The sequence below is a fragment of the Electrophorus electricus genome, chromosome 23 (assembly GCF_013358815.1).
Source record: "Electrophorus electricus isolate fEleEle1 chromosome 23, fEleEle1.pri, whole genome shotgun sequence".
Lineage (NCBI taxonomy): Eukaryota > Metazoa > Chordata > Actinopteri > Gymnotiformes > Gymnotidae > Electrophorus > Electrophorus electricus.
Genome location: NC_049557.1, coordinates 7,051,860 through 7,064,652, shown reverse-complemented (window position 1 = coordinate 7,064,652; position 12,793 = coordinate 7,051,860). Strand labels below are relative to the sequence as shown.

The following is a 12,793-nucleotide window of genomic DNA, read 5'->3' as shown; positions in this document are numbered from 1 at the left end:
TTGTGCTTTTACACAAAATAATTAGTGTCAGCAGTGTCATTACTGCTCTGGTCCCTTTCCCTGACGTTACGCTTGCCTAGCAGTGCAAGGATGGATCGTGCTGTTAGGCACCCAGTTCCTAACTTGCCATATTGGCAGTAAAAGTTGGATGGCGGACTTTTTCTGCAGTCTCATGCCAGCAAATTGTTCATCTGCTGGTTGCAGTGCTTGAAGCTCTCTGAGTCTGCTCAGGCATTCTACAGTGCAGTATGATCAGTAGTTCATCCAAACAGCATGCACTGAGCAGCTAACTAATCACATCTATTTTTCATAGCACTCTGGCCAATTCAATCTACCATTACCCAGCTCACCAATTAAACTTTTTATCATTAACCATCTGACAAATCAAATCTATTATTAACTGTAACTTGAGGAATCTAATCTATTATTAAAATCAGTGATTAATGATGAAGGGCACTCTGATCATTCGGAGTAATCAATAATTAAACTCTAGCCAATCAAAGCACTATTATTATTTGACCAAAAATAATTTAGCTGTTGGAAGCCAGAGAGCTGTACATTACAGTTTTTGGATGGGTAATTTCCATTGATGGTGTGATTGAGTTGTTAGGCTTAGTCTAGGAAATATGCTCATGCATCAGAGGTACAAAGCAGGATGGATACCATGAATAAAGACCATGTGCTGCTGGATTATTACTGATAATGAGAACATTAGTGCTAAAGCGAGTCAGTGTGAGTGAGTGTTTTGGGCATGTGCCTTCATGTATGTGTGTGTTTGTGTGCGTGTGTGTGCATGTGTGTGTATGTGTGGCATAACATAAACTACCAGATGTCATTATCCAAAATGACCAGGATATTAATAAGTAATAATCAGTAATCAGTAATCAATAAATAATTAGCATTCATAATTATTAATAATCAGTAATTCTAACATTTATCCCAGACTCACATGAACTGAATGGGAAGGATAATTAAGTAATGAGTACTTTCAGGTCTAAAGTTATTTGTACTAATGAGACAATCTCTTTCTTACTGTCGCTTTCTTTCTCTAACTCACATGAACATGCAGTCACACACACACACACACACACACACACACACACACACACACACACACACACATAAATACACAGGTGTACAAACAATAAAGAGACTCCAGTCTGCAGTAACGAAAGCAAATGCATGACATAACACAATGGAAAAGCTTCCAACAATTATGCATGTAGAGATGTAGTGAGATCGAGAGAGAGAGAGAGAGAGAGAGAGAGAGAGAGAGAGAATTAAGCATGCCTGTGTGTATATATGTGTGCGTGTGGGTGGGTGTGTATGCGTGCGCGCATGTGTGTCTAATGTATCTTACCTGAAAATGTGAACTGGAGTCTGGGTTTAGATGGTTTCCATGCTCCCAGTAAAGTAGTAGCCAGGAGCAACAGAAAAACGCTAAAAAATATCCTCCTCATGGCTGTTACACACACTCACTCACACACTGCGCACACTTTAGAACTCACACAGCCTAAACACTTATATGCACTCTACTGCTAATGCACACAGTTAGGCAGGTTTGCATCACACATTTCCTGCTGCCTCTGTGTGTCTCTCCACAGTGCAGTGAAATATAATCCAGCCTGGTTTAATATTCCGGCCACCAGCGTCTCCTCTTGGTCCCTCTGCCTTTCACTTGCCCCTTCTACTCACTCTCTTCTTTATATCTGTCTAACAGTATCAAGTGCTGCAATTAGTGCTGCCTCTTTCTCTCTCTCTCTCTCTCTCTCTCTCTCTCTCTCTCTCTCTCTCTCTCTCTCTCTGTCTATCACTCTTGCTCTTCCCTTTGTGTTTTGTTGAATTCACGGTTGCGTTTTATTCTGTTCGCAGCTGATGTTTCTCCCTCTGTCTCCTTTCTGTCTCTCCCTATCCTCTGAGCCTTCCCCCTTCTCTTGACTTCCACACAGTCTTCTGTAAAGGAGGAGGGCACTGTTCCACGCCTCTCTCCCTCGTCAGAGTGGGATATTAAAACGGGGATAGGACAGTTGTTGTGTGCCTTCCATCTCAATCCGCGTTCCACTTTCTCTCTCCTTCTCGGTCTCCCTGTCACTCTCTCTTTTCCTCCCTCTTTCGCTCTGACTCTTTCCTCACTGAGTAGGTCTCTAAATCATTTCTAATTTTTGCTCCACTCTTATCTCAGTTGCACATGTGCTTAGGAGCTGAGTACACAAGACTCACTCCCTGCCCCAGACACACAAAGTCGTACACCAGATTCAGGCACAAAAGGCGAAATACACTGCCAAAGAAATAGAGAAAGATTAGCATGCACCAGAGAGATTAGAAGTTAGAGATTAACAATCACCAGTGGGTCACAGACAGAACTAGTGTGGTTCATGAATTGATTCTGAGACAGAGTCTGGCAGAGAAAAAGAAACAGAGTGCTGTGGACCAAATCCTGAGTTAAAATCTATCCAGAAATAATGCTAATCTACATCTCTGGCCATTTTAGTGAGTCAGAGAGACAGGCTTATAGAGCAAGAGCGCCTTTCAGCATCATTAAGCTTCCAGCAATGCACCGCAGTCAGACACCTATGACCACATTGCCCTCTAATGTTTTCAGCCAGAACAGAGCATGAGCGTGTAGTTCTACAGGAACTCCAGCACTGTGGTCTTTTTAATGACCTTTATCCAGTCCAGGCCCAAAAGTTGACATTTTTAACACCAGCTGAACAATTGACAGTTGGGTGACATTGGGTCAAACACACTGAATTAGGTATTAGGTTATTAGGTACACCCTCACAAACACACTGTACACAGGTCACACTGTATCATCAGTTAGTGCTAAGTTGAGCACTGGAATTAATGAAACAAGTAGCACTTTTGCCATGTTTAGCATCTACCCAATGGCTTCTTTAACTGTTTCAAGGGTTCGCTGACAAGGTTGCAAAAAGCCAAGCACTACCAGTGATCTATGATCCCATGCAGGAAAACATGCACTGGAGCCAAATGTTTGCGTGCAAGCAAACAGAGGAGCCACAACGAACACATTACATCCAAATTCACCACTGGTCTGCAGAAACGTCTAATTCTACCACTTGTCTTGAATGGGCTACAACAGCAAAAGAGCACCTAAGGTGCTGACAGTGCCAGTGAAGAGCAAGAAAGCATGCCACAAGTGGACAAAGAAGAATTGGAATTTTAGAATTTTACAATATCCCAGTTTGATTTCGTTAAGCTCCGCCCTGTTTGAGGTCCACCGTACAGGCTGGGGAGGTAGTGTGATTATATGTGGAATGCTTTCTTGGACATTTTAGGGCTCCTGATACCTAAAGCACATCTGGATAGCGCAGAGTGTATCTGAACATCGCTGCTCACCAGGTTAATCCCTTCATGGCTACAATTTGGAGTCAGATGCACACACAATAATTCCGGCACGTGTCATTGCTGACTTGTTCCAGGAACATGACAGTGAGTTTTCATTGCTTCAGTGGCCAGCACAGATCCCAAATTTGAACCCTGGGATGAGGTGGAAAGAGAAATGATGGCAGTTTCCAATCGGCAGCAACTGTGCAGTGGGGTCATTTCTACATGGTGCAACATTTGTACACAGTGCATCCAGCACAGAAATCCACACTCATGCTGTTCTGAAGGCCAAAGGAAGTGTTTCATGTTAATACACGGTTGAACTGGCAAATCACTGTGTATCAGACCTCTTTTCCTCTGCATTATGGGCAGGTTAGAAAAAGGCCGTTTAGTGGTGGGCCGAGTGCCAAAAACCCAAGTATTTACTTGAGAGGGAAAGGAAAACTGTCCTGTGAGAAATATATTCAAGCAGTCATATCCAAGTCCCAATACGGGGAGGACAGCAAATACAGGGTTATTTAGATGTCTGAGGATGCCCCCTGGTGGTGAAAGTATGTAAGCGGAACGTGAACTCCTTTTTAATATACCCCTCTAAAAAGACCCTTCTTTCTTTCCTTTTCTTTCTATCTTTCTTTCTTTCGTTTTTCGAATGAACTCAGTATAGGAAAAGGCAAAACATATGCTAAACTCACAGGCTTAATATATAGTAATTTTACTATTCACCATATACTCAATTACAATGTACATCTGCGCGAATTATTAAAAAAAACGGGACAGTGTCCGACTGGAGCAGCTCTGGTATAACTTAGCTTATTATAACATTTATTTTAACATTTCTCAACCGCCAGGTGCCGCTTCAGGATAAACTATGCAGCGAGCGCTCGTCAGCTGCACAAAGTTGTTATAACAGTTTAAGCGGGCTTATTTTAAATGCTCTCTGTATAACTATGTATAGATTATATGAGCACAAGTAAATAAATATATGCCAGCAACAAACATTTGTTGTAAAGACTTGCTTTGCAACCCTGCCCCAAAACAAAATGCACAACAAAACATTACAAATATGTGTGGCAAGAAGAATTATTAGACAGCCTATCAAATGTGCAAATGGTCTAGAAACATTTAAAACGTCTCGCCTCTTAACATCAGTTATGTACAGTGATGCCCATGCAGTTTTTTTGTGTGTGTGTGTGTGTGTGTGTGTGTGCAGATTACAAACTTAACCAAACGAAAGTTATGTTTAACATTATCAGGAAGGAAATGCTTGTCTGTCTGCTGGTGAAGGAAAATCCGTGACGTTGATCAGAGTGTCGCGCGCTCCCGGCCGCCCGGCGCGTTTCTATCAGCTGTGCGTCTGTGCTCCGCCCGCGCGGCTCGTTCCCTCGCTGTGGCTCATACACGTGCTCACCTCTCGCTTCTCATTGGCGGAGCTGGAGAACGATGAGCTCATTGGTTAAAAATAGTCTCACTCTGTAGCTAAAAATAGCCGCGTATAAAAGGCCGGAGTTTCGCCGCGGCGAGCCGCACTACGCCGCCGGAACGGGGGAAGATCGAGACGCCCAGCGAAAGAGCGAGAAGAGGAGGAAAAAGGGCGTCGGCGCTGTCTCGCTCGAAAAAGACAGATGTGGAGAGCGCGAACCGCTTTTCAGACAGTCCGTGCTGGGCTGGGGGCAGCGTGACGAGTTCCTTCCTTCCTGAAGTGCATTTTTTTTTCACTGCTCTGAGTTGACTGCTTAAAGTGCGCTAGCTGAATCATAATATAGCGTGATCTGCCTTGTGTCAGATGATGTAAGTGAACAAAAACACAGCAAGCAGAACGAGTACTAAGGAGTACTAAGGAACGTTCTTTTGCTAAAGGTATAGTTAGGTGAACATATTCGCAGGCAATCAGACTTTCTCCGATAGTTGACTGGTTAGTTCTTATCCACTCTTGAACCAAATGCATATTTTCCAACCCATGATCTAAAATAATATGCTTACCAGTAAATCACTTTTCTCACTACAAAACCGAAGAAAAACGACTACATAAAAACACTAGCTACTTGTTAATTTAAAAAACCTCAAAAAACTATTACATATACTCAACCCTGTAGAGTCAGTATTTCTATATTTCAAGATCTTGCCAAAATAAAAACGCCTTGAATAGCATAACTCAATTTTGTTTTATGCTAAAAACCTGTCTGCAAAAAAAGAAACCCAAACTCAATCTGCAATATAATGTACATTTTACTGACGTCAAATGAACTTTATTTGACCAAATAAACTTTTAAATATTGTACAAACTTCAGTTATACAATTTTAGACCAAACAGTGCTGTTCCTTATAGAAAGTATTTTATTACATAAGATTACCAAGTATTGTTTACAAATGCAGTTCCAGTCATGACCGTGTACACACGTTAACACACGCTTGTATATACACATGTATGTATACATATCTATCCCCTTCCCATTCTTTCTACTTTTGAATGTTTTTTTTAATATTCCCAGTCTAAAACAATCCATAAAAATGACTTAAGATATTACAAATCATATTTACTTTTTCAGCCCTGTTTCATGGTGGTTTAAAAGTAATAATAATAATAATAATAATAATTGGCAGCTTAAGTCACATGACAGCATTTGGCAGCGATGGGAGTGGCTTTAATAACACAAAACTAAAGTAAAGCATCATAAAAACAACAAAGCAGATAAATCAATGTCCTCTGCATTTTTCTTAAATACTGATAAAACATTTATGACTAAATGAACAATTAAAAAATAAAATTAAACTAAATGAAAACTAATGTTCTGAGATTTTCTCTCTTTCTTCCAAAGCGGTTGGTGAGTCTGAGGAACAAGCGTGCTCCTACACACTTCTCTGCACCTCTTTCTGAGGTTTGAGTCCAGTGCTGTATGCTCACAGCAAAAGGCATTTGCTGTTCTTTTTGCCCCTTCGGGCTTGCAGTGCCGCCCTGGTGGCCATTTCAAATACTTCCCGCACGCCATCCTTTGTCTTCGCAGAGCACTCCATGTAGCCAAAAGCTCCAATCCGATTGGCCATGTCCCTTCCTTCTTCAGCTTTTACTGGTTCCTATTGCATAACAGGTTTAAACATATACAATATCAGCAGACAAACCAGGCAAGAACCTACATTTGGTAGCATTCTGCTGTTAGTTGCTTTAGTGAATCAGACACACTGGTATTTAACTGATACATGCCAAGTTTTAAATTTTTCACATGCATTTCAGTATTCGCACACTATAAAATAATAGCTGAAATTAAAATGTACCCTATAATGTTTTTTAAACTGTTTTTATTGACACCCTACTATCATAACATGCAGGGAAAGCATTGTAAGTAGGACAAATCGTTTTGGCTCTTTATACCACAACTTACTTTCAGAACATACTCATTAACAAACTATAATTCCAGAACAGTTAAGAACAAATGCTATTATTTAATCCAAAATGAAGTTAAGGTAGCTCTTGGGATCAAACAATCATCTAGGAAAGTCATAAAGACCTTCACAAGAGCAATAGGGACTACAAAATTACAGGCTGCAATTGTGGAACGGATGTTAAATCTATCAGCACAGAGAGTGCTTGTTTGTGAGAGCTTGTGTGGCCGGGAAGGAATTCAATCAAGCGTGCTCTTCCAGAGAGTTCAAAGTGCATGTGATGCTGACCTGTTTCATCTTGGCTAGCTCTCTGCGTGTATGCTCATCATTGCGTAGGTCTTTCTTGTTGCCCACGAGGATGATGGGTACATTTGGGCAGAAGTGCTTGACTTCAGGGGTCCACTTTTCTGGAATGTTTTCTGCACAGACAGAGGTCACCAGAGGTTAAAGGTTAGATGCAGACTAGTTCTAAAAAGCATTAGCTCTGAAATGACACTGGTCTGTTGAGCCTTAAGTAAATTACCACATAGCGCAATGAAGAAAAAAAACAAGAAGCTCAAATGTATTTGAAATAGAGAAAAGCAGTTTGGTTGTTGACTAATTTCATTCATTGTAATGGTTCATTATGCCATCCATTTTAATATGGTTTGCAAAAATATCTTTTGACACTTTTAATCTTAAGTGTATGTAGATGAAAGACAAATAATCATATGGAAAACTGAGATCCAAAATAACCATTACTTTTCTCATGACATTGCCTGGCACCCTAAATCACTGTGTGGAGCTCTATTACTAAGGCACACACTGAGAAAGGTCACTGGGCTGTGTCCAGCTTACTAATCGTAATGCTGCAGCAAACAAAGCAAACCCTAAACAGCACAGAGACGGTCATTGGGCTACTCAGATATTCAGAGGCAGAGGAAAAACTGCAGCTGTGCTGGCAGTAGGGCGTTTTCCTTATGAAATTAAACCGAGGACTGTGAGAAAAGTGAGTTCAAGTAAAACACTTCAACTGTATATACTTAATTTAATGTGGGGGAAAAAAGAGAGAAAGGCACCTAAACTGTCTGGACTGTCAATGGAGAAGCACATGAGAATGACATCTGTGTCTGGGTAGGAAAGGGGGCGGAGCCTATCGTAGTCTTCCTGGCCTGCAGTATCCCAAAGTGCAAGCTCCACCTGAAACACAAATCAGTCGGCACAAATGGAACCACTAGAAACACTTACAATGAAATACACTTATGAAAAGACAATTTACAATCAACTCTTGAAGCATAGTCAAATGACAAATCATAAGTAAATGAAGTATGACAGGCTGATCTACATTGATGGGATATTTGGTCCAAACTCACAGGAATCTATTTTAAATTGGCATCACCCTTCAGAGAGTCATGCTGGAGAAGCAATAAGGACATCACTCTAAATAGAGATGTTGAACCAGGGCAGTGGAACTCAAAATAAGCTTAAATCAAAGTGCTCTAGTGGACAGGAGAAGCATCAGTAGCCAGTTAAACTGGGTTTGAGGGTCAGAAAACCAATTTTTTGAGTCCCAATTTTTTTAACATTGTAGGCACAGAAAGCTCAAACAACTCCACATACATGCTTAGATTTATATCTCTCCAGACTACAATTCCATCAGAGGCATATTGTTCTACTACCTTTAAGAGCTACACAACAGCTAACATGGAAGCCATCATGAAGCAGACCCATCTTGTTAATGCTGATGGGTAAACAACAAGTCAACTGGCTAGCATGCTCCAGTTTACTGTAACTGGATGTTTGGGGAAATGTAGCTAAATAAGTATCATATGGGCAACAAACATATGGTGATATTTATTCATTTGTAAGGGTTAGGCCAACAGGATCGTAGGCAATTAGGTCACCCTTATTTTGTGTTATACCTGTACTACGTTGCTGAAAAAAAAAAACCCTTGACATTTTTAATTACCTTTCCAGCATTGCTTTACTAACAGTTAGTTATAATCACCAGCTGCTTATACCTTGAAACTTGACACACAAAATGATTAAGCTGATATTACTTTATATGCATCATATATCAATAATTACCAATTTCTTTGCTTTACTGAATGCAACAGGTGTATAAAATCAGTACACGCGCAAGTACACACGCACGTCCTTGACAACCCCCCCCCCCAAAAAAGAATGCACATTTATAGTGGGGCTATGGCGAATATTCATACAGCTAGAGTGTGCATGCTTATGTGTATGTGCACTGCATGCATAATGAGTACATTTTGTGGCATCAAGTCAAGTTAGATTAAGTCAATGTGTGAATGTGTATTCACCTGTTTGCTATCCACTTCAATGTCTGCCACATAGTTCTCAAACACGGTGGGTACGTAGACTTCAGGGAACTGGTCTTTACTGAAGACAATAAGCAAACAGGTTTTACCACACGCTCCATCTCCCACTATTACCAGCTTCTTACGGATTGCTGCCATGCCTGCAAAGCACACACACACACACACACACACACACACACACACACACACACACACACATTAGAGACACAATCTGCAGCATCCTCTCAGCAGGGGATAGTTGCTATGGTTCCAAACACACGCATCCATTTGTCAGAGCCGCTTATGCACAGACCTACTGGTACCCTGCGGTGAAGGGTGTCAATCACACACAATGGCCTCCTCCATGGAATCTCTACACAACACATCACACTTTCAAAAGGTGGCCTTACAAACAATTACCATAGTCTCTTTATCCCTGGTCATTAGTACAGTAAATGATGACATGCAAGGATTTCAAACATCTTTAATTACAATAACATAAGATATCCTTACCAAGTGTCTACCATACAGTGTCTACATATAAGACCTAGAAATAAGCACACTTACATAAGCTATTAATAAACACCTGCACAAGCCATTAATAAACACCTGCACGACACTCTCAAAAATTGTTTACATGAACCAATGTGGATCTCAAATAGAATTTGAGGTTTCCTTATTTATAAATAGACAAAAGTTCCATCAAGTTCACAACTTAAATTTCCTAACTGTATATCACACACCTAAAGGCATGATTCCAAAACAGACAGCACACTATTAAGCATGTGTGCCATCATGTGCTCAAAGACGCTACTAAACAGGCAGCTCATCAGGTAAGGTATTAGAGTAGTACTCAAAGCTGCTGGTTCAAGTCCCACTGCTACCAAGCTAACACTGGCGGGTCTATGTGCAATGCCCCGAACCTTCAAATGCTCAAGCTGTAGTCAGTCTCACTTTGCACAAAAGTGTCTGCTAAATGTTATAAAAGTAAATATTTAATAAAAGAAGTCTTTAATAACAGCCCTGGAAACCAAAAGACTCAGTTTGGCAGGACCTAATAAAGTAACACCAAACAGTAACACTACCAGGTCTGAGAGTACTTGATTTTTTGTTCATTTCGTATTTAAACACGCTCTACATAAACTGTGGGCTCAGAAGTAAAACTGAAAACATTTTAAAACAAAAAACCCCACAAAACACCCCCACCCCCAACAACCATAAAAAAGCCCAACATACTCGGAGGTCCTTCAACTCCTTCGGGTTAAGATGGCGTCAAGGAAGCAACAGATGGCTGTACAAACCGCGCCGGATCGGCCCTATATCACTTGCGAACAAACTACACCTTTACATGCTGGTGTAATAGTCAATAATTACAAGGAATTGGTTAGTAATAAAGATACTGGTTAAGGTAGCTAATACAGCATCTCAGCTCCGTGAGCTGGTCCCCACGCCACCAAAGGCAATACTAAGATAGCTAGCTACATTTCACCCTGTAAGCACAAGATTTATCTTTAGAATGTATACGACCGTCCAGTCTCGCCTTTATTCTATATCATACTACAATAATCTATATTTATTTAATGTTAAAAGATGTCGTTAAGTCGACCTGGTTGTTCAATGTCTAAATAGATCCCATACTATTTGATTTGAACAAGCGACGGATAAGGTTAGCTAGGGTTAGGTTAGTTTGTTCACTGCATAGAGGAGCAGCGTACAGTAGCTAACGAATCTACATACGTGAACACAGCCTTCCTTCATGTTTAAATAGCTCGCTGTAATGTCAAAACATCTATATGCGCACAGATTGTGTATATATATATATATATATATATATATATATATATATATATAAATGAATAAATATATATATATATAAAATGTTTGAAGACAACATTTTGCCGCACTACAGACACATCCATACATAGCTAGGTTAGCTAATCGCTAGCTAGCTAAGTAACAAGATCTAGGTTAGATAAGAGATTTACCAATTTACTTTATTAACTGGCTAACTAGTTATCTAAATAGTCGTCCAAGTGTCACAAAACAGACTCTCCGCATGATTTGACTAACTTACATCGTACAGGCCCAGGTAGGCGATTATTTTATTTATCTAAGCTAAATAGCTAGTTAGCTAACAAGCGAAATGACTTAACCGGCAATGTTTTGTGCGATTTAAAGTTAATACGTCCATCTCCCTAAAGCATTCAAATGAGTTCCATATACTTTCCAAAATGTACGAGATAATTGTCTATTATACATCTGCAACTTTACCCACAATGGACTAGTCAGCAAGCCCTACAACAGACAACAATGAACCAAACTAACATTAGCTAGCCTCAGCTGGGAACTAAGGCAAGCTATTGCGGTCGCACTTGCTGAGAAGTCGTCTTACCACAGTTCCGAAATCAGAAGTTCAAATCAGCCATCCAATGTCAAATCCAATTAGTAAAGTTTATGACAGATACTAATTGTCATAAATTCAAATATTAAGTGATCTTACTTGAATCTTAAATTCCTATAAGCTGTTTTCCAGCAGTTGCGTTCCTTCGCCGACACTAGCCTCTTCTGCCAGATACAATGAATTGCGTACGAGTACGCGCAGAGGGCGGGCACTCGTGGGGGAAGGGATGGCGGGCACGTTTATGAGCCACGCCTGCGCGGGCACGCGGGGCGGGGATTGCTTTATTTATCCTGTATTTATAGTATGGACAGTTTAGAGTTTACGTAAGGTATGGACACTGGATAAAGGACTGACAACACCTACTGTGTTCTGGGATGAGCGAAGTTCAAAAGTTGTCTATCTGTGGCAGCACGTCATACTGTAACACATTCAATTAGGAATATAATTTTGGTTTCACCGTTAACATTGTTGGCCATACAGAGTGTTTTTAAATCTTTTTTTTTTCTTTCACTTCCAAGCATTACAGCCTAAAAAAGCCTCGGGTCTTAACTCCAAAAAACACACACACACACACACACACACACACACACACACACACACACACACACACACACACACACACACACACACACACACACAGAGCTAGCTAACGGTCTTCATAGTACTGCCAAAGAACTGGTAACAGCTATGGGATTGTTCCCACTGTGGCAACCAACTGGTATTTTATGCTGTTGCTCTACTAAACGTCAATTGCACCATCTATTGGTCAGAGCGCTACATTACACATGAAGGCCACTGTCACTAACAGAGCAGTTATGACTGAGTTAATTCAAATAAAGTACAAGTCTGAGAGTTGCATTCGATTAAAAGGGAAAAAATGAGCTTCAAGTATCCTGACAGCATTATGAAATTTCATCACATCTCCTTACTTTTTTTCTTATGACAACCTGTTTTAAATATCTTATCAGGGTGTGAATGAATTTCATCTATTAGTAGGATATTTCCTGTCCTTCACTTTCCCTTTTATCCTATATATGCATGGCTGACATTCTCCTTTAAGTGAACATCAAAAGATTTTTTTTTCTTTTAGAAAATAACAGCAAACTGATTAAAAATGAATTGGTGCACGTTAATTGATAAGTGGTTACGAAGGTCTTATTTTCTGGTGTGTGGAAGCCACAGGATCAGCATCATGGTTTCAGATTATATGGTGGGTCAAAAAGCTATGGGGCTGGTATTCAAGAAGCTTTCTAGCATGAACATCATCACAAAATGCAAAAGCAACTTAAACACTCTTTGCAAGTTAAACTTATGTCAGTACAAAAAAGGCAAACTTTGGAACAGATCAGATTTAAAAACCACTTAC

The 12,793-nt window shown here is 40.3% G+C and overlaps 2 protein-coding genes across 3 annotated transcripts in view; both read right to left on the bottom strand.

The window, feature by feature from the left end:
• The window catches only part of sema3h (sema domain, immunoglobulin domain (Ig), short basic domain, secreted, (semaphorin) 3H), a 19,821-nt gene extending 17,879 nt beyond the window's left edge, over window positions 1–1,942 (bottom strand). The window contains exon 1 of the mRNA XM_027007646.2: window positions 1,361–1,942. Within this exon, the coding sequence (XP_026863447.2) occupies window positions 1,361–1,460 (100 nt within the window). The 5' untranslated portion in view covers window positions 1,461–1,942. The remainder of the gene's footprint in view (window positions 1–1,360) is intronic.
• A 3,623-nt stretch (window positions 1,943–5,565) lies between these two features.
• rhoab (ras homolog gene family, member Ab) lies at window positions 5,566–11,633 on the bottom strand. 2 transcript variants are annotated; one of them, XM_027007585.2, is made up of 5 exons: window positions 11,527–11,633; window positions 9,030–9,187; window positions 7,782–7,902; window positions 7,012–7,142; window positions 5,566–6,417 (listed from the first exon to the last, which is right to left on the bottom strand). In XM_027007585.2, the coding sequence occupies exons 2-5, from the start codon at window positions 9,183–9,185 to the stop codon at window positions 6,244–6,246; spliced, it is 582 nt and encodes a 193-aa protein (XP_026863386.1). In that variant the 5' UTR covers window positions 9,186–9,187; window positions 11,527–11,633; the 3' UTR covers window positions 5,566–6,243. The 2 variants fall into 2 exon arrangements, with proteins under 2 accessions (XP_026863386.1, XP_026863387.1); XM_027007586.2 differs by lacking the exon at window positions 11,527–11,633 and adding an exon at window positions 11,419–11,516.
• Window positions 11,634–12,793: the final 1,160 nt, after the last annotated feature.

What these genes read in the sequence shown, in the direction of transcription:
- rhoab (XM_027007585.2), bottom strand. Translation starts at nt 9,185, where the DNA reads ATGGCAGCAATCCGTAAGAAGCTGGTAATAGTGGGAGATGGAGCGTGT. An exon ending in TTGAAGTGGATAGCAAACAG is followed by an intron (nt 7,903 to 9,029) that starts GTGAATACACAT and finishes TTTGTGTTTCAG; the next exon opens with GTGGAGCTTGCACTTTGGGA. An exon ending in AGCTAGCCAAGATGAAACAG is followed by an intron (nt 6,418 to 7,011) that starts GTCAGCATCACA and finishes GTTATGCAATAG; the next exon opens with GAACCAGTAAAAGCTGAAGA.